This window comes from Heliangelus exortis, chromosome 7 (assembly GCF_036169615.1).
Source record: "Heliangelus exortis chromosome 7, bHelExo1.hap1, whole genome shotgun sequence".
In the NCBI taxonomy this organism is placed as follows: Eukaryota; Metazoa; Chordata; class Aves; order Apodiformes; family Trochilidae; genus Heliangelus; species Heliangelus exortis.
This window is the reverse complement of record NC_092428.1, coordinates 7,455,809-7,474,942: the sequence shown is the minus strand read 5'-3', so window position 1 is coordinate 7,474,942 and position 19,134 is coordinate 7,455,809. Positions and strand designations below refer to the sequence as shown.

The window sequence follows — 19,134 nt, the reverse complement described above, 5'->3', positions numbered from 1 at the left end:
CTGAAGGTCTTCCTAATCAGCCTTGTTTTGAAAAGCTGAAGTCTCTAAAAGCTCGTGCACTCAGTTAAAATGTGCAAAGAAATCAAGTGTGACCCTCTTGGCTCTCCTCATCTAATGGAAAGCTCGTGGGTCTACACTGGCTGCAAGTATCTCAGAAGATGGGGATGACCTGAGCTCCACTGAGACAAGTGCCCTTCCTGCACATAAATCTGGAGTCTTGGCCAAGAGACCCCCTGAAGTGCAGGACAGCTCTGCTTTCAGGTACTCCAAGACTACAGCTCCAAGAGCTGCAGTGGCAGCACTGCTTAATGGGTCTGCAAAGTAACTAAAGCAAGAAAGCTTCCTCAATTCCCAGGGGACTAATAGCAGGCCAGGTTCCTGACTGTTCCTCCTCTACCACTACAGCATTATTGCTGGCTCAGCCCTCATGATGAGAGCCCTCTGTGACTCCAAAAGCCAAATTTCTTCCACTTCTGCACTGGTCGGAGCCACACATCTCCCCGGGGATTGCTGGGCTGCCTCCAATGACATTCCTGGCTGCGAGGCCATGCTGCAAGGTGGGTGCTTGTGTTTGCAAGGGACACATGGGCACTGCCAGCCTCGCAGTCATGCTTGCACAGAGTTTGCCATACAGGAGGGGAGGACAGGCCACTGACCAATGGAAAAGCCACCCTGGTTGCAGCCAAGCCAGTTTTCAAGAGCAACTGGTTCCCAAGCTGGTCACCATTTGAACAGGAGACAATAGCTGCAGGTGCCCAGAAGCCCTAGTGTGATTTTAACTGGGGTTCACTTATGCAGGTGATAGAGCAGCCCCAAAGAACCAGCCCTGCTGGGAGAATTGCTCAGGCCTGGTGGGTTTGATCTCGTCAGCCTAGTTGTGCATGTAATTCATCACCCAAATGCTCGATGTCACCAACTCCTGGTAATTTATTGCAAGTAACATGATTTTGGCCCTTGCCTCAAGTGAACTTGCAATGATGCGAAAAGCTGCAGCTGTCTTCAGTGCTCCCCTGCAGTAAACTGAAGAGCTTCGGTGCCTCAAGGCCAGTGCTGAAGACTCCTTTTCCAGCCCTGGGTCATTTTTCTGACCCTCCTTTGAAATCTCTTTGGTATTTCCACATCCTTAAAATGGACACTTTGGAGTTAGCCTTGACAGAAAGGAAAAGTAAAAACACTGTTCTCCCCCAGCCGCATACAGATGCTAGAGGGACACATCAGTCCCCACACTGCCACAGGGCAATGCCTGTGCCAAAATACTTCACTCAGCTGTGATCATCTCATATTTTGCAGAAAAGCTCACACTGCTGTCTTACCTGTCTTGTGGCACCTGCGCATGTTTTCTCAGAAAAGCCATGTAGCCTTACGTGGGTCAGAAGCTCACACAATATTGCCAGTGCTTCTCAGAGAGCCAAGCTCTTGTACCCAGTTCTGGAGATGCTGCACTCTTGCTGACACTGGATGGCACAGCTTTGCCTGCGAGCCACCACAGCAGTAGCCTGTGTCTCAGCTCTCCCAGCTCTCCATGGGAACAGGGCTTATCAGAGCATCTTTGGGAGGAATGTATGCCAATAGGAGAGATTCGGGAAGCAACTGGAGCTGAGCAGCTCCCCATACTCCCACATTGCAACCTTTGCTGCTGCTTAGCCTTGAGTGTGGAGGGATGCTGGTGTCAGAGCAGCAAATCCCCAGAGACCACCCTGCCTGGAGGGGTGGGTGCTCAGCCAGAGGCTGGAGCTTTTGGTGCCAGCTCCCCACTGCAACAAGGTTATTGCAAGCCCCCTCCAAAACAGCTCTTGAGACGCATATGGAAATTTCAAGGTGACCACAAAGCCTCTGGCTTCTATTGCTCCCATAAATTGTGGGTGAAAGCAGCATCTCATCAGTGGAAATACGGAGAGGAGATGAGAAAGCCCAATGTGACTGCTAGAAAGACCTAAAAGCCTGAGCTGACAGGTAGCTCAGAGCACTGAACTCATTTATTTTTAACTCATGACTGTAGGGCTAAACACTGCAATTTGTGCTCACCTTTGCCCTCCCTGCAAACTCCAAGTAATTACTCATCTAATATCACCCGCTAATCAGCGTGGCTCACTGGGGAGCCGGCAGTGTGCGGGCACTGCTTCCATCACGGAGGCCTGGGGTTTGCAGGGGCAGCAGTTACCAGGCTAGAGTGCCACAAAACCCTGTGGCTTTCGCTGAGAGCAGCAAAAGAAGAGCAGGAGATGGCTTTTCCTCCAGCACTGTAGCAAAAGCTCACCCAGAAATTGGGAAGTGGGGTTGGGTTGCCCTTTTCCAGGCCATCCCAGCACTGCTGGAACGGGTCAGCTTCTGCTGAGCTGGGCTGGAGAGAGGATGGGGACTGGTAGCGTGCTCTGTATATGTTGGTTATTCACCTCATGCTGGCTGCTGCTGGAGCATAGCTCTGTGCTTCATCTGCTGGCTTTGTCATTCAAAATACATGTTAATTGGATGCTGTGTGAGGGTTTCCCATCCATAGGATGGATACCTGTACCTGTGTGAGGGATCTGTCCTTCCACCTGCCCATCCTGCCCTGTGGCCTGGGACCCTGGAGATCCCATTCCCCTCTTCCATGCCCTCTGGGGTGGCAGATCCCTTCCTGGCACAGTCCTAGCCTTGCAGGGTTTTCCTTGTGCCTCCCCCAGAGAGTGTGCAGAGCCACGATTGCTTGATCTGTGCTCCTTTCCACATCAGCAGCATGTCATCCTCACTGTGCAGATCAGATGCTGCTGAGTAGAGCAGTCCCTAGTGCCAGCCTGACCATCGCTGATGGGTGTCTGACATTGCTGGCAGATTGGAGGGACCATCCCAATAGCCCTGGGATACTTGGTCCCTCTGGGGTGGCCAGTCTGGGTTGCACAGAGGATGTTTATCCAGAGTGCTCGTGCGTGCTGAAGGTGCCCCAGCATGCAGCTGGTGCCCAGTGCACCCCCAGACAGCACCAAGAGAAGCAGCAGGAGAAGCTCCATCTCCCCAGCAGCACCCATTGTGCCCAGAGCAGCAGAAGGGCCAGAGCCCCATCCTTCAGAACAGCAGGCGAGTGTCTCAGACTGCCCTTTCCCTTCCCACAACCCTGCTTCATTTACCACACACCTCCCAGCTTCTGCAGCGGATGAGGGGAGGTCCTGCCGGCAGCATTCTCTGTCACTGCACAGCCTCGCCTCCCTCCCAGGGGTTTGGGGCCCATTCTGTGTGCCGAGAAAAGCCATGTCCTGTGGGAAATAGTATGTGGTGACGTAATGGCTGCATCATTAACGCATGTGTGCAGGGGTTGAACGTTTCCTACTTGAGTCCCCTGTGCTGCGTTTGTGGGTGCTTAACTCTACGGGAGGCTTTAAAATGGGAGAAGTACTTTCAAGAAGTGGAGCACCCTCAGCAGTCACAAAAGCCAGCATGCCATGAACAGAGCTGGATAGCACAGGAGAACTCTGGTGTGCTCCAGCTGTGTGTAGAGAGTGGTATGGAGAATTATCTGCCTGCTTTGGAGGCACCAGCATCCAACATGCCTCAGCTGGAGGCACAAGCCCACACCACAGCTATGTGCAGATCTGTGGGAAGGTGTGGGGTACGCGTGTTGCTCCCATGCTCCAGAACCCAACCAACAAGCAGCTCCTTTAGAAGGTATCAATGTCCCAGTGCAGGCAGTGCATGTAGTGTTCCCTTAATCTCTTCCTGGAAACAATGATGCCATTTTGGCTTGGACTGCACAATAAAAGCTCACCCCAAGGCAGACATCTGGCACATGACATTTTCATCCAACAGCCAAAATTTTGCTAGGCTGTAAGCTGCCCACTCCCCCTGTGAGTTGGGGGGACTGTTGTGCTGCTGACTGTTCCCTCTGCCCCCCAGGACTACTGGCTGTCCCTGCTCTACAAACGCCTCATTGGTCCCAAGGTCCTGGCAATCCATGTGGCCGGTCTCCAGAGGAAACCACGACCCGGCAGAGTCATTCGTGACAAACTCCGTATTTACGCCCACTGCACCAGCTACCACAAGTAAGTGGGGGGAGAGAGACTGGAGGCTGTGGCAAGGGGTATAAGCAGGACCCCTGGGAGATGGGGACCACCAAGGACATGCTGGGGCAGGAGCCCAGGGTTTGGCTCTTTCAAGGCAGGTTGCCTCCCCAGGGGACATATTTGGGTGCTGCTCTGGCTGCTGCAGCAGTGGAATGGCAATGCCTCTGATGAAAGTCATGGCAAGCCCACGCCTGGGAACGGGACTGGCAGGGGCCAGTGCCGTGGCCAGCGGGCAGCCCCAGCAGCAGAGATCAAGGGAGTGGATTTCACACAGGAGGCCCTGGTCGGTCGGGTTACCCAATGGGCTATGCTGCCAGGGAGCCTGTCCTGGTTATTGTTTCGCTGATAAGGTCTTTGAAAGTGCCCCAGCGAATCGGGGGGGCAGCCACCTCCTCAGCAGACACAAGTTGCTATTGTGGAGGAGGAGAGGTTCTTTCTTTACACAGTCCAGATGCTTTCAACATGCCTCCAGCTCGGTAGGAAACTTTGTCCAGTAACTGACAGGTGCAAAGTGCTTTATAGCCTTTGTTTGGGATTGACTCATTAGGCAGGGAAAGAGGATCAGTGTCTGGACCTGTCAGTTAGGTGCCCGGGGCGGCAGGGGCAGATGCCACTCATGAACAGAGCTCTCCTCCATTCTCAGCCTCCTTGCGAGGCCCAGGGGGCTGCCTCGGGACACCACTCCTGCTCCCAAAACAGGCATGGCACCCCCTTGAGCTGTGCCACCCCAGGCTGAGGAGGGGAGGGAGAGATTGGGAAGGTATCATCACAGAGCTGGAGGGGCTTTGTGCTGGAGGGGTAGCATCTCCCAATGGGAGGGGCAGACAGGATGGCTGCGTAAAGCAGGTTCTTCCAGAGACTCCCAACACCTTCTTGGATGCTCCTGGGGCATATGCCAACATACCCTTGAGCTCCCACTCTCCCCATCGCAGCCACAACTATGTCCGGGGGTCCATCACCCTTTACATCATCAACCTGCATCGCTCCCGTAAGAAAATCAAACTGGCAGGGACACTGCGAGATAAGATTGTCCACCAGTACCTGCTGCAGCCCTACGGCAAGGACGGGCTTCACTCCAGGTAAGTGCCATGCTGGTGGGTGGAGCTGCCCCCAACACCCTATCCTCCATGTCACTGCCCTGACCTTCTCCTGGTCCTCCAGGTCAGTCCAGCTGAACGGGCAGCCACTGGCAATGGTGGACGATGCAACTCTCCCAGAACTAAAGCCTCGTCCTCTGCGGCCTGGCCGCACCCTGGTCATCCCCCCACTGACCATGAGCTTCTATGTAGTGAAGAACGTGAATGCGCTGGCCTGCCGGTACCGATAGCCTGCAGCCCCGCATGGACCCACCGGCCCTGCTCCTGCCCCCGTGCACTCCCCAGGACAAGCTGCCTCCTTGGCGACCGTCACAGCCTCACGGCAGGGCCACGTCGGGTGGGCACCACACCGTGCCCTCATCTTCGCACTCTGGACGCCTTCTGCCTTGGCACTCTCTCCTGCCCTGTGGAGCTCTACTTGGCCCTGGCCACCATCCCGACAGAGTGATGCGACGGCGAATTTGCAAATCTGTCTGCAAGAATCACCCGGGCTCCGGTGCCCACTGAATGCTGGGGAGGGCAGGGGTGCTGTGCCCTAGTACTGCCCGGGTTGAACACCTTCCAGGGACCCCCAGTCCGGCTGCCCCTCCAGCAGCCGGGTCGCCCTTTCCTCTGCCCTTACCCGGGCGGCGGGGGACGTGGGCAGCCCGGTGCAGCAAGAGCATGGAAGCAGCTCCCTCTGCTGCCGCCAGCCCGGCCGGGACCGGCGCGGGATGCTGCGGACAGGGCGGGCCGGGAGAAGGGGCACGGGGTCCGCCCCGGGCGGGCGGGGCTCAGGGGGCCACGACTGGACATGTCGATAATTAAATTATACGGCCCGGAGTGGAGAGGAGCGGCGGGATGCGGGGCAGCTCCCGTCCCCCGCCCGGTCGAGGAGCGGCGGCGTCCGGGCCGTGAGTGTGTCCTGTCCGGGAAAGGAGCGGTGTCGCGGGCAGAAGCAGCCGGGACGCGCCGAGGCGCTACCGGAGGTGTAATAAAGTTGGGCTGTCAACCGCGCCGGCGTCTTCTGTCAGCTTCGGGCCGGGGCGGGACCGGGAGTGCGACGTTACCGGGGCCGGGACCGGAGTGCCCCGTGAAGTGCCGCTCCGGGCCGCAGGGGGCGCTGCGCGCGTGGACGCGGCGGTCACGCGCGGGGGCGGCAGTCACGCGCGGCGGAGCAGGAAGCGGCGAGAGGCGGGCGGATCCTCACGGTCCCCGTACCTCCTGAGCCCCCTTCAGCCCCTTCCGCTGCACCATGCGGTGCGTCCTGATCGCCAGCACAGCGGCCGAGCTGCTCTTCTACTGGGCCGATGCCGCCTTCCTCCGCCGGCTGCGAGCAGCCCGTGGCGGGCAGGTGGGACGGGACGGGACGGGACGGGACGGGACAGGGCGGGCGTGGTGCGGGTGCGGAGCCGGGAGGGCTGTGCGGTGCGCGGATCCCTGACCCGGGACCGTGTGCCGCCAGGGCCCGGCGCTGGAGGACAGCCTTAACACCCTGTTCGCCCCCCTCATCATCTCCTCCGCCGCGCTGCTGGAGAAGCTGGCCGACACCTACACCTGCTTCGCCACCGAGCACGGGCGGCAACTCCACGTACTGCACATGGTAGGACCGGCACCGGGGACCGGGGCACCCCAACCGGCCCGCACCTGACCCTGCTGCCTGTTGCAGTTTGGGGACTGCCTTTACATCGCCGTGAACGGAGACGGGACAGAGAGCGAGGATGACCTGCGGCGGACGCTGTTCGTGCTGCGGCGCTTGGTGGAGGCTCACTGCGGCCTCGTCATGCTCGACTCCCACCTCATCCGCAAGGAGTGAGTGGTCACGGGCTGGCATGCCGGGGTACCGGGGCAGCTGCCCAGCAGTGCCCTGTTGCAGTCCCAGGATGTGGGAGTGGGTGTCTGCAAGCTGAGATACCCCCGTTTGCAGCAGGAGCCCCTGCCTGCTGGGCTGCAGCTATTATTTTCGGGTGCCCATCCCAGCTGGGGAGGTGGCAGCTGGCTCTCAGCTCACACTCTGTGGGTGTTGCAGGTTGCGGCCAGCTGATTCGGAGCATCGGGAGCGTGTCTGGAGCCTGCTGCGGGGTCTGCTGGAGACCTACACCCGCCTGCGGGAGGAGGACCAGAGTTTTGCAGTGGAGGTACTGTGTCCTGGGGTGTCCCTCACTTTCGGGTGTCCCAGGGGTGTGAGCCTGTGTGGAGTCCTGGGATGCGGAGAAAGTATCTCAGCCTGGGACTTTGGGTCCATTCTCTGGAGCAGCAGTGCCTGGATGTACAGGACAACTCAGGGGCTGTTTGTCTGGGTCTGGGGGGCTCAGCAGCCATCCCCCCTCCCATGTGCCCCCCCCAGGCTGTAGAGCGGCTGATCCACCCTCAGCTGTGTGAGCAGTGCATCGAGTTCCTGGAGCGGCAAGTGGTGCAGTACATCAACACAAGCCCAGAGCGTGGCGGGGATGAAGTGGGCCATGCCTTCCTCCTGGTGCACTCCAAGCTGTTGGCCTTCTACTCCAGGTGCGTCTAGACCCACCACACTCCCTGGGGCAGACACACACCCTCCCAGTTGACTTGTCCCTTCTCTGGCCCTTAGCCGCAATGCCAGCTCCATCCGCCCTGCAGACTTGCTCATCCTCATCCTCCTGGTACAGGACATGTACCCCAGCCAGAGTGCCGAGGAGGAGCTCAGCCCCCAGGTACTCCAGAACAGGGCAGCAGGTTAGGGTTGCCCTTTGGGGTGATGTCTTGGTGGCCAGGCCTTGGTTTTTAATTCTTTATTTGGAAGCCTGGGGCAGAGAGTATGCTCGCCCAGGGACCCAAGAGGAGTGAGAGCATTCCTGTGAGTGGTCCTGGCTCCCATGGAGCTACAGAGAAGGACTCTGATGACCAGGTGAGTCCCTAGGATCAGGACCTTGTGGAGTGGGATGCTGGCTAGGCTGTCTGCATCACTGCCATCACTGACCAAGCTGTTCTCACCAGCAGGACACAGACGATCTCTCAGTGCCTGAGGTTTACTACACGCCTGAGCCTTCACCAGGCAGGGACAGCACAGGTGAGGGCGCAGATGGCAGCAGTCCTGCCCTGTGCTCCCCAGCCCTGCCGAGGCCCCGGGGATGCCGGGGGAGCTGGCAGGGAGGGTGACCTGCCATGCTCCTTGCAGGCAGCGGAAGCTGGTCAGAGGATGCTGAGATGCTGAGCACTGGGGAGATAGATGCTGCAGAAGTCCAGGTAAGCAAGGGGTCCTGCAGTTGTCCTGGCCCACCTACTCAGCCTGTCCTGGTGCTCTTGTGCTGCTGCTGCTGGGGGTACCCCAGCTGTATGTCTGGGGGTGTGCCCTGCACAACTTTGATGGCTCTGACCACCCTCTCTGAATCATTGCTTATGGTCTCCCTGTCCAGAGCTGTCAGCACAGGGGGGCTGGGGCTGTCTCAGAGCAGGCTGATGTCTCCCTCTGCTGCCTCTGGGCTTTCTGGGCTGCTTTCCCACCAGATGCTGCAGAGCCTCGCACAGTCTGGAAGCAAGTGCTGGCCTTGGTGCAAAGTGTTTGCAACCTGTGTCTTTGCAAGCAGCTTTTGCTCTATCTGCTGATATTTTCCAGTTTCTGGGCACATCTGTTGCTGCTGATCTTTTGCTGTGTGCCCTCTCCAGCTCTATTGGTTCATTTGTGTCCAGTTTCAGCTTTCAGGGGATTGTTGTGCCCAAGTGTCCTGGGCCAGTGAAGGCTGTCTCGACACTGCTAGAGCCTGAGCATCTCTTCTCTTTTCCTAGATGGCAGAGGATTTGCTCCAGACCTTGGGGCCTCTGGTCCCTGAAGCTTCAAACCCCAGAAGGATCTTCCTGGATGCCAACCTGCGTGAGGGTTACTGCCCCTTGCTGCCACACACCATGCACTGCCTTCCGCTTTGGCCAGGCATCTCCCTTGTCCTCCTAACCAAGGTGAGCTGCCTCTAAGGTAGCGGAAGCGACAGTAGGCTGGGTCCTGGCTGACCCACTTCTCCCCACCCTGGCAGGGCGCCATGACCCAGGTGGCCATCACCTTGTACCAGCTGCTGGATGGATTCTTGGTGCTGGAGAGGAAGCTGGAAGAGGGGCCAGAGGCGGGAGCCCCTCGCTCCTACCCATTCCTGGCCGAGCTGCGGCAGCGCATGGACAAGTTTGTGAAGAAGCTGAGTGGGCAGGACATCCAGGTGGGAATGGGGACACAAGAACTTGGTCCTACTGTCCCTGCAGCTAGATGCTGAGCCCTGTCTCTCTCTAGTTGCAGAATGCCTGGGTGGACTTGAAGAACAAGGTATTTTCTCGTAGTGAGGATGGAAGTTCCGTGGAGTGAGTACAGGGTGGGCAGGGAAAGTCTCTGGAGCAGGGGGGAATCTTTCCCGGCCCAGGGGATGGCACAGCTGTCCCTGTGGCACTGGGGACCCAGCAATCAAACTCAGCACTGTCTGTGTCTCCTGGCTCAGGCTGCTGCAGGCAGTGGCCAATGTGAAGCGGCAGCTCTGCTCTGTTTACCGCCAGCTCTTCCTGGGCTCTGCTGGCCACAGCCTGTCCCAGGGGCTGCGGGACCGTGCCCAGAAGCTGATGAGGTGCGTGCCTGAGGGTGGCTGGCATCCCCGGGGGACTGCCCCACACCTTGCTGCTCTTGGGAGACTTGAGGGGTCCAGGCCTCTCATTGTGCTTTTTCTCGGCAGGGAGAAGCTGCTGGACTGGCGGGACTTCCTACTGGTGAAGAGCAGGCGCAACATCACTATGGTGTCATACCCGTCCCTGCATCAGGAACCCCAGCCCAGCAAGGAGAATTTCTTGGGGGGGGGGGGGTTGGTGGTAGCAGAGCTGGGAGTGGGAGGACCCTGTCCCCCACTGTTTGTGATGGGCAAAAGCAGCTTCCCCAAGGCTCAGGGGCTGTCCCAGACAGGCACTAATGTTGTTGGACCCCCTTAACCCACTTCACGTACCTGGAAGACTTTCCTGGCCTGGTGCACTTTGTCTATGTGGACCGCACGACTGGGCAGATGATGGCACCGTCACTCAGCGTGACAGAAAAGTCCAGTTCAGAGCTGGGCAAGGGTCCCCTGGCCATCTTCATCAAGAAGAAGGTACTGTTCATGGGGCTGGGTACCACATATGGGATGGGGACCACAGGAGGGGTGACGGTTGGAAAGTTTTCTGCTAAGGCTTCAGTGCTCTTTGTCCTCCAGGTCTGGTCCCTTATTGCACTGGCCCGGCGTTACCTGCAGAAAGGCTACACGACACTCATGCTGCAGGATGGTGACTACTGCTGCTCCTATTTTCTCTGGTTTGAGAATGAGCTGGTATGTGGGGCCAGGAATGGGCTGAGCCCCTCTCCCCCAGCACCTTCTGAGGGTGGGGAGTGGGGCTGCAGGCACAGCTGGCTCTGGGTCCTCAGCGATCCCTTTTTGCTCCTGTCCTCTTCTGTTATCTCCCCCCAGGGTTACAAGCTGGAGGTGATGGAAGTGCCGGTTCTCTCAGATGATTCTGCACCCATTGGGATGCTGGCAGGAGACTACTACAGGTGAGCAGACCCTGCAGCTCTGCAGTTTGGCACCAGGGTCCAGGGCTATACTAGCACAGGAGTCCTGTGAGTGATGCTTTCGTTGTTGAGATGTCATTGCAGGGTGGTTGAAACAGCCCACCTTCCCAGCCTGGTGCCATTGTCCTGCTGGTGGACAGGCACTGTGTCCTTGCCAGGGACTTGCAAGAGGGGAGAGGGGCGGTTAGAAAGGGGGTGTCAGGCTGCACTGCACCTGCCAAGCCCCCTCTCTTCTCCCCAGGAAGCTTCTTCGTTATTACAGCAAGAACCACCAGGCAGAGGTAGTGAAGTGCTACGAGCTGCTGACTGTGCATCTGGGCATCATCCCCTCTGAGCTTGTGGTCCAGCAGGCCTGTGACTTGGCCCGGCACCTCTGGGAGCCCTCCCGCATCCCCCTGCTCTGAGCTGACTCCATCCACCGCCCTCAGGGATGGGATTAAAGCAGAAGTGCGGGTGTTCTGACGCTTGGGATGCTTTCTCAGTGTCTGTGTGCCATCAGCTGGGCCTGCAGGTAGCCACCAGCAACTTTCCAATACTCCAGCCCTGCCAGGGCTCCAGCTACCCATCTTCCCACTCCCCACAGGCTTCTCTGGAACCCTGCAACCTCCAGGGTCAAGCAGAGAGTGGGGCTGAGAGGTTGTTGGCAAATGACTATCTTGCTGAAAAGTGCATTTCCATGGCAGGATTTATAGCTCTGGTTTGGCATCACACACGGGCTTTGGCTGGAGAATAAAACAGCATAGCCAAACCTGCATGGTGCAATGGTGCAGGGTGCATACTCCTTCCTCCTTGCCCCCAGATGCAGGTTGGGGGCCCTTGGGGACTTTATGGGCCCTGAGGAGTTGCAGCCCATCCTGTGCCCCCTTCCCCACACCTGGGCTCCCAGACACCAGTCAGCTGTGGGACCAAGGACTTCTGTGAACAGGGGATAAAGCCAAGGCAGCTTAAGTGCTTCCAAGACATGTTTGGGCTTGATGCACATGCAAAGCCTCCTGGGCACAGCTGAGGATGGGGTGAGTCCTAAGGTACTCTGGCAGCCCAGCAGCCCGTTGTTGCTTTGTGCTGCTTGCTGGGGCTGGGGATGGCAATTCAGGGAGCACTGGACCGTGGCAAGGCCTTTGCCCCATCCTGCTGGATGCCAAGCTGCAGCACTGGCTTCAGAGCCAAGCTCACCTCCAAGCTGCCTATTCTGCTCTCTGCTTGTCTGCTTGGGAGGGGCTGAGGTCTCCCTATTTCACAGTGCTTGTTAGCCCGTTGCTCAGCCACGTGCCCCTGGGTCCTCCCTGGAGAAGAACAGGGGCTGGGGGGCTTTAAGACCCCCCAGCTGCCTCCCCACTGCCTTCCTGGGGTACAGTTTGTGGAGCAGTAGGCAGGATCCAACCCTGTCACCTTCTCAGCACTGGGACTGATCTCTGCCACCTGCAAGTTCCTGACAGAGCTCTGCCGGGTCCACGCTGCACTGGCTGGGCAGTGCTTACTGCACGTCCCTCTCCTGCCCAACCTCCTGCAAGCCCTGGGACAGAGAATCCCAGGGTGTCCCCGGCCCTGCCCCCACCCCCATGCCCGGAAGCCTTGGGAAAAGCTCTGCGGTGAGAGCAAAGTTCAGGCTGCTGGGCAACAGGGCAGCCATGGCACCCAGGCTCCAGGCAAGGCCGGGTATGGGCTGCCCGTCCTGCTGGCTATGGGGCTGGCATCTGTTCCCGGGGCTGCTGGGGGCACAGCTGGCCCATGCCAGGGCTGCACAGCAGCTACAGCAGGAGTATGACGCGGTGGTCATCGGGGCAGGTAAATGTGGGCTGAGGGAGGTGGCACTGGGCTGTGAGAAGCCAGCCAGGACACCTGGCTGTCCTCCCCCCAGGGGAGCCAGAGGGTGACCAGGTGAGGGCCACAGTGGTACTGGGCACAGTGCAGCCCCCTGGCATGCTCCTTAGGCCAGGGAGAGTGGAGGGGTCTTGCACAGCTGGGTGCATGTTGCAGCCCCTCAGCATGCTGCTTGTGCCCGGCACAGCTGGAGCATCAGCTTTGAGCACTACTGTGCTCCTCCCCTGCACAGTTTGGGCCAGGGCTGTAGGGCTAGGGGAGGATGCTCCCTGTCACCTATATCCCTACATCCAGAACTTCATTATTCGGGTGCTTGTGGCAGCCCTGCATCCCAGGTGTGTCAGGGTGCCCTGTGTAGTGGGACCATGCAACCAGAGGGCTCAGCTCACCTTTCTTTCTCCTTGCAGGGCACAACGGGCTGGTGGCAGTGAGTACCAAGACCAGGGTGCTGTCAGCTCCATCACTGGGGGTTGGTGGGGGACCAGGGAGAGTCTGTGCGCTTGGCAAGGGAGAGTGCTTGTGGCAGAACACATGGGGCTAGGTATTCCCAAGGGTGTGTGGGGAGCAGAGCCCACCCTGGTGAGGGGGGACTGTGCAAAAGGGCGATTGGGGTGAAGACATTTTCCACCTGGAGGGATGGGCAGCATGACACTGTACTCCCCCCAGGCTGCCTACCTTCAGCAGGCAGGGGTGCCCACAGCTGTGCTGGAGAAGCGCCACGTGCTGGGTGGTGCAGCTGTCACAAAGGAGATTGTCCCAGGTACCTCTGTGCACCCCATTTCCCCCTGCCCCTTGGCAGTGCTGGGCATGGGTGCCTCCCACCACTCCGTGTCTCCCAGGCTTCAAGTTCTCCCGGGCATCCTATCTGCTCAGCCTGCTATGGCCACAGATCTACACTTGAGCTGGAGCTGCAGATACCAGCACCCATCCCTTGCCAGGCTGCTGGCACCTCCTGGCATATTGGCAAGGTGAGCCTTGTCAGACTGTCCTGCAGGGTGGATCCTGCTGTCCCTGTCCCACAGCGGCATGGTCTGAAGGTGCTTCCACAGGACCCCTACTCCTTCACCCCACTGCTGGAGGACAGGAACCCATCCTGCTCTCTCCTGATGGGGCATGACATGGCCCAGACCCAATGGCAGATTGCTCAGTTCTCTCAAAAGGATGCTGAGGTACTGTAGGGGCATGCTCTTGGCATGGGAAAGCCTCCAAGGGGCTGTCGGTCCCAGCAGAGCAGCAGGAATGCTCCTGACAGAGTTATCCATTGCCCCCGCCATGGCACAGTCCCTCTTGCCCCTCTCTGTCCCCTTTTAGGCTTACCCTGAATACGAGGCATTCATGGGAGGCTTGGTGTCATCCCTCGACCCGCTGCTGGATACCCCCCCAGTGGATACAGCTGCCCTGGGGAAGGGGTCCCTGCTCCAGCGGCTCAGGGCCCTGCAAGCCCTGCAGCCCCCACTGCAGGCAGGTACGTTTGGAATGCCAAGGGAGCCCAGTGGCAATGGGTGTTTGCTTGCACCTGGAGAAGACCATGCTCCTTCCTGGGACACAGGTTCCTCAGGAGCTCCAGCTGGGCTGGCAGACCAGCACTTGCCCACTTTCTGTCCCCAGTCACAACCAGGTGCAGGCAGCTCGCCTTAGCATGGCTGTGCAGGTCTCACACTGCCTCTGCATTCCCAGGCCTTGCGCTGGGGCGGCAACTACCCCACTGCTACGAAGTGCTCACAGCTCCCATCTCCAAGGTGAGTGCTGGCAGCAGCAGTGCAGACCCACCAGCCACCTTTCTGCCTCCCTGTACAGGTGCAGCAGCAGCCCCCACACCAAGCCTGATGTTCTCCTTGTCTCCTGGGCCAGATCCTGGATCAGTGGTTTGAGTCAGAGCCCCTGAAGGCAATTCTGGCTACTGACGCGGTGATCGGAGCCATGGCCAGCCCCCACAGCCCTGGCAGTGGGTGAGGGTCCTTTTCCCCTAGGGCTCATGGTTACACTTTACCATGCTGCCATCCTCTGTTCTGGCAGCTCCTTGGCTCTGCTTTCCCAGCACCCCATGCCCTGCCCCACTGCCTTCCCCTCCCACTGTCTACTCAAGCCTTGCTGTTATGGCTCAGGAGTTGAGTCTGGGCAAGGAGCTAGCCACCACCCCTGCTATATGGCTCTCCCGAGTGGTACCCACTGCCCCTTTGCTGTTTCAGTACCTCTGTCATCAGGTCAAGTCTTGGCTGATGAGTGCTTCCTGGAACTGATTTGGTATCACCAAGCTGGTGTAATCCCAGCTATGGGGGAGTGGAGTACTGTCCTCACCATGCCCATGCAGGGGACAAGCCCTTCCCCTCCGGCTGGTAGCTAATTTGGGGTCCTGCCACCATAGGTATGTGCTGTTGCACCATGTGATGGGTCAGCTGGAAGGACAGCAGGGGGCTTGGGGCTATGTGGCCGGTGGGATGGGGGCCCTGTCCCAAGCTATTGCCCACACAGCAGCTGCCCAGGGAGCCCACATGTTTCCTGAAAAGGTATGGGGTGTCTGTGAGCAGGGAGCTGCCTGGCCAGCGTGCAGGCATCTTGGTGAGTTTCAGTCCCCTCCACCCACCCAGGTGGTGTGCCAGGTCCTGGTGGGAAGCGACAGGCATGTGCAGGGTGTTGCACTACAGGATGGGACAGAGGTGAGGAGCAAACTGGTGCCCAGATCACCTTCCTGGAGCTCATCCCCCAGGTATGGGGCTCACAGGGTTGGCAGCAGCTTGGTGTGGTTGTGTCCCCTGGCTGGCCTGCACCCCTCACTGCCAGGTTCTGTCCTGGCCTCTCCCGCCTCAGGAGCAGCTGCCAAAGGATTTTGTCCAGCAGATCCAGCAGGTTGACGTGCTCCCCTGTCACCAAGATCAACAGTAGGTACCAGCAGGGACACCTCTGCTCCTGTCTCTGCTGGAGGGACACTGGCACCAGGCTCATCAAGAGGCTGCACCCTGCTTCCCCTGTCCCCTTCCCATGCCCAGTGGCGGTGGATCGGCTGCCCAGCTTCCTGGCTGTCCCCAGTGCCCACAATGACAAGCCCCTACCACACCACCAGTGCTTAATCCATCTCAACTGCGAGAGCACCCACCTCCTACACCAGGCCTTCACCGAGGCCACTCATGGGCACTACTCCAGCAGGTAGGAGCCTGCACTGGCACTCCTCAGTGCATCCAGAAAGGGGAAGGACAGCCATGGTGGGCAGCACTGAGGGAAGAGTGTTGGGGTGGCTGGGTCCCCCTCTGCCTGCCCAGCTAATGTGCTGCTTCCCCAGGCCCATGATTGAACTCTGCATCCCACCAGTGCTGGACCCAGGGCTGGCCCCACAAGGCTGCCATGTTGTGTCCCTATTCACCCAGTAACCCAGGGGTGCCCAGGGGTGGGCAGCCCTGGGATGAGCAGGCCAGAAATGCGTACACAGATGCCGGTACGTAATGCATACCTGGACACAGGAAACACCAGGAGCACTGCCCATGGGCAGAGCCATGCTGGAGTTACTCAGGGGACAGCCACTGTGTCCCCACGAACTGCCTGCCAGTTGCCTCATCCACCTCTAGTGTTTGACTGCATCGAAGCCTGTGCCGCAGGGTTCAAGGCGTCCGTCATTGGCAGGGACATCCTAACACCACCAGACCTGGAGAGGATCTTTGGGCTGCCTGGTGGGGTGGGTACCGTGTGGACTCAGCTTCGAGCATCTCTCCAGTGCCAGTGCTGGTGTGCACATAACCCTGGCCCAGACACAGCCAGCTCACACAAACCTGTGCTTGCAGAACATCTTTCACGAAGGGATGTCTCTGGACCAGCTGTATTTTGCCAGGCCAGCACCATCCTACTCAGGCTATCGGTCCCCAGTTCCTGGCTTGTACCTCTGTGGAAGTGGAGCCCACCCTGGTGAGTAGGGCTGGCAGCTGGGGATTGCAGGGGGAGAGCAGGGCGCATGGAAGAGGTGCAAGGGTAGCATGGGAGGTCAGGGTGTCCACTCCACTCTCTGCTCTTGCACAGACAGAGAGGTGGGGCAGCTCTGCTGGACCAGCCTGGGCCTCATCTCCTGGGGCTGGAGCTGGCCACTGTGCCCCATTTCTCCTTTCTTGCAGGAGGAGGAGTAATGGGAGCAGCAGGACGCAATGCTGCCCAGGTGGCCCTCAAGGACTTCAGGTGCCTGTAATGGCAGTGGTGACACCAGATTTGTCTACTCAGGGTTGTGGCTCCAGTGAGTTGTGTTGTCCCCACACAGAGCTCTGCCTGCCCCCAACTTGTTTCCAGGGCACCCCAGAGCAGCAGCATCCCCTGAGAGCCAGGAGGGTGCAGGCTGGCGGGGTCCCTTGGGCTCCTAGTTGCCATTGTCATCTTGAACACGTGGCTGCTCCCAGCCCATGGCAGTCCAGCCTTGCCGAGGTGGCTCCTGAGAAGCTCAGCTACGTCAAGCCTCACTAAGTCCCTGTCTGCCTGTGAAAATAAACACTGTCCCAGGCTCTGCCTTGAGCACTTTCATTGGTTATTTTTCATCTCTTCCTTCCATTCTCTTTCAATGTGCCAGTGTCAGGGTCTGCACTGTGCCATCTGCACTGTGCCTGATGATGCCGCCCTGAGGAAGCTGCCAGGTGGGACAGGCATATCCCAGATCAATGAATGGGGACAACCAGACCCTCACCTTCTCTGCTCAGTGATGCAGGCTCAGATGCATATAGGGTTATTTGGCTGTAGTCACCCATCTCTGGACTGGTCTGTATCTCCTAGACAGACCTAAGAGACAAAGCAGGAAACCAGGGAGCTGCTTGAGATCTGCTTTGCTACTTGGAGCCCCCATACTGTCCTTGGTCCCCCTGGCCCCCAGTGGCTGTGTGTACAGCAGCTCAGAGACTGCAGGGGCCAGGATTGTCAGCTGCCCCCCACTTCCCCCCCTGTCCCACATACCCCCATTCCTTTCAGGGGCTGCCTGCATATGCTCTTGTCCCATTCCTCCATCCCCAGGGCAGATGCTCCGTGCAGCCCAGCAGCTCGGTTGCCACCCCTCAGCTGGTGGCAGGCCCGGGGTGTGCCCCCCTCCCGGGCTGCTGCTGGGAGCCGCTCGCTGCAGATTACAGAGCTCACATCCTCTCCCTGCCCTCTTCCTCCCCCGGACAATGCTCCCAATTCAGCTGCCAGCCTCGCCTCCCGCCGGGCCCTAAATATGGTGCTTCCAGGCTGAGCTGTTGCACCTGAGCTGGCTGAATCAATATTGACCGACCAGGAATAGTCCCGCAGCCCTCTGAGAATAGCCCCGCACATCGCCCCGCTGCCCACAGCTTCCCGCGCACGGGGCTGCCCTGCTGCTGCAGGGTATTTTTAGCTGCTGCAGTTGCTGCCTGCCTGGGGCTGCAGGTGCTGGTAACCAGTGAGTCCCGAGGGGGAGGATGACAGCGAGAGGAAGACACCTCCATGCTGCCACGGTACCACCGAGCAGCAGGACACAGAGCCCTCACTGCTGTGGGCTAAGTCTGACAGGTCCCAGGTGCGAGAGAGCCCACAGAAGCCCCCCTCTTGCTGCCCCAGGAGCCGAGGCAGAGCTGGAATCCAGCACTCGCCTTCTCTACACCCTTGCCAGTACCTGCCGTGGGGGGAATCGGGGGGAATGCGGGTGTTCCTGGTCTCACACTGGAGTAATTGAGCTTCAAAACGTCGAGACGCAAATGAGTCATGCTGGTCCCAGCCGTGCCCTCCCCCAGGACTTTCCATGGCCCCAGCGATGGGACCGTCCAGGGACCCCCACCCTTGGCAGAGGCTCCAGCGTGTACCCCGAGCCCGACTGGAACATGAGGCTGGGAGGAGTGTGCCCTGTGAGGGGGTCCCAGAGCCGGGGCGTGGGGGTTGCTGGAAACTCTCGCAGGACGTGGCGATGAGCTCACGGACTATTCCCGGCTGTGTTGATCCTGGCTCCTCCCGGCAGGAACCAGCTGCTTCGACTCCAAACAAACAGCCCGGTAGCCACCGGCACATTCCTGGGCGGCCCCTGGCCACGGGCGAGGGAACAGGGCTTCCTGTTTATCTCACCGCGTGGCACGGCGGGGTGGCGGGCAGCGGCGGGCAGCCCCGGGGACTGGCAGCACCCCAAGCCGGAGGTTGCTCCCGGGACAGGTCGGGGGGAGCATCACCCCTCTCCACGTCTTGCAAAGGGCTGCTGTGATGAAGACCCCCGGAGCCAGCCTGGCCCAAGGATGGCCCAGATGATGGATGCCTCAAGCCCAAGGGAGATCCTACTCTGGGCTCCTGACACCAAGATGCAGCCTGCTGTGGTTTCTGTGCTCCCCAAATCCTGGCCCCACTGCAGCAGCTTCAGGCCCCCTGAGCCTGGGTACTCACTTGAGCTACTGTGTGGGGTGGAAAGGGGCAGATACCCCTTTGGAGTATCCCGAGCATGGGAGTTTGTGACCCCCAGAAAACCCATGCTCTGCCTGGCTGGGGGCCATCCCCCATGGTGCAATGCTGCATGGGGGAGGGGGGGGGACGACACCCCTGTTTGGGGGAATTGGGTTCATTCTGGGGGCTATCCATGTTCACAGCAGGTAGAAGCTATCACAGGGGTGCTCAGCACACCCCGGGTTGTGGAGGAGTCAGGGCAGGGGTTGGAGCAAGGACAGGTGTGCCCTAGGGCGGCAGGAGAGGACCGAGGGCGGGGGCAGGG

At 59.3% G+C, this 19,134-nt stretch overlaps 3 protein-coding genes across 18 annotated transcripts in view; all 3 read left to right on the top strand.

Moving 5' to 3' along the window:
* The window catches only part of HPSE2 (heparanase 2 (inactive)), a 109,692-nt gene extending 103,565 nt beyond the window's left edge, over nt 1-6,127 (top strand). For all 4 annotated transcript variants that reach the window (XM_071748572.1, XM_071748570.1, XM_071748569.1 and 1 more), the window contains 3 exons: nt 3,868-4,013; nt 4,967-5,113; nt 5,196-6,127. In XM_071748572.1, coding sequence (XP_071604673.1) covers nt 3,868-4,013; nt 4,967-5,113; nt 5,196-5,361 — 459 coding nt within the window. In that variant the 3' untranslated portion in view covers nt 5,362-6,127. The remainder of the gene's footprint in view (nt 1-3,867; nt 4,014-4,966; nt 5,114-5,195) is intronic.
* Nucleotides 6,128-6,245: 118 nt separating this feature from the next.
* Nucleotides 6,246-11,110, top strand: HPS1 (HPS1 biogenesis of lysosomal organelles complex 3 subunit 1). Of its 7 annotated transcripts, none has more exons than XM_071748568.1 (18): nt 6,248-6,464; nt 6,576-6,713; nt 6,780-6,922; nt 7,140-7,248; nt 7,458-7,618; nt 7,695-7,797; nt 7,887-7,991; nt 8,084-8,153; nt 8,262-8,329; nt 8,870-9,037; nt 9,112-9,288; nt 9,360-9,427; nt 9,562-9,684; nt 9,790-9,855; nt 10,050-10,194; nt 10,297-10,410; nt 10,549-10,631; nt 10,891-11,110. In XM_071748568.1, the coding sequence occupies exons 1-18, from the start codon at nt 6,366-6,368 to the stop codon at nt 11,051-11,053; spliced, it is 2,103 nt and encodes a 700-aa protein (XP_071604669.1). In that variant the 5' UTR covers nt 6,248-6,365; the 3' UTR covers nt 11,054-11,110. The 7 variants fall into 7 exon arrangements, 5 of the variants coding, with proteins under 5 accessions (XP_071604665.1, XP_071604669.1, XP_071604667.1 ...); XM_071748566.1 differs by having other exon boundaries at nt 10,273-10,410; XM_071748565.1 differs by having other exon boundaries at nt 8,081-8,153; nt 10,273-10,410.
* Nucleotides 11,111-11,257: 147 nt separating this feature from the next.
* Nucleotides 11,258-16,955, top strand: PYROXD2 (pyridine nucleotide-disulphide oxidoreductase domain 2). Of its 7 annotated transcripts, none has more exons than XM_071748580.1 (8): nt 11,258-11,662; nt 13,137-13,230; nt 13,310-13,639; nt 13,782-13,935; nt 14,148-14,209; nt 14,322-14,419; nt 16,291-16,364; nt 16,708-16,955. In XM_071748580.1, exons 1-8 carry the CDS (start codon nt 11,658-11,660, stop codon nt 16,905-16,907), a joined length of 1,017 nt encoding a protein of 338 aa, XP_071604681.1. In that variant the 5' UTR covers nt 11,258-11,657; the 3' UTR covers nt 16,908-16,955. The 7 variants fall into 7 exon arrangements, with proteins under 7 accessions (XP_071604681.1, XP_071604680.1, XP_071604676.1 ...); XM_071748579.1 differs by adding an exon at nt 12,878-13,023 and having other exon boundaries at nt 13,137-13,639; XM_071748575.1 differs by having other exon boundaries at nt 11,258-13,011; nt 13,137-13,639.
* The last annotated feature ends 2,179 nt before the right edge of the window (nt 16,956-19,134 follow it).

Excerpts from the sequence above, each read along its gene's own strand:
- HPS1 (XM_071748564.1), top strand. The coding sequence starts at position 6,366 with ATGCGGTGCGTCCTGATCGCCAGCACAGCGGCCGAGCTGCTCTTCTAC. Across the intron at positions 7,619-7,694 it reads CTGTTGGCCTTCTACTCCAG|CCGCAATGCCAGCTCCATCC; the intron begins GTGCGTCTAGAC and ends TCTGGCCCTTAG. Across the intron at positions 9,428-9,561 it reads GAGGATGGAAGTTCCGTGGA|GCTGCTGCAGGCAGTGGCCA; the intron begins GTGAGTACAGGG and ends CTCCTGGCTCAG.
- PYROXD2 (XM_071748574.1), top strand. The coding sequence starts at position 12,570 with ATGCTCCTTAGGCCAGGGAGAGTGGAGGGGTCTTGCACAGCTGGGTGC. Across the intron at positions 13,024-13,136 it reads GGGGCTAGGTATTCCCAAGG|GCTGCCTACCTTCAGCAGGC; the intron begins GTGTGTGGGGAG and ends TACTCCCCCCAG. Across the intron at positions 13,936-14,147 it reads GCAGCCCCCACTGCAGGCAG|GCCTTGCGCTGGGGCGGCAA; the intron begins GTACGTTTGGAA and ends CTGCATTCCCAG.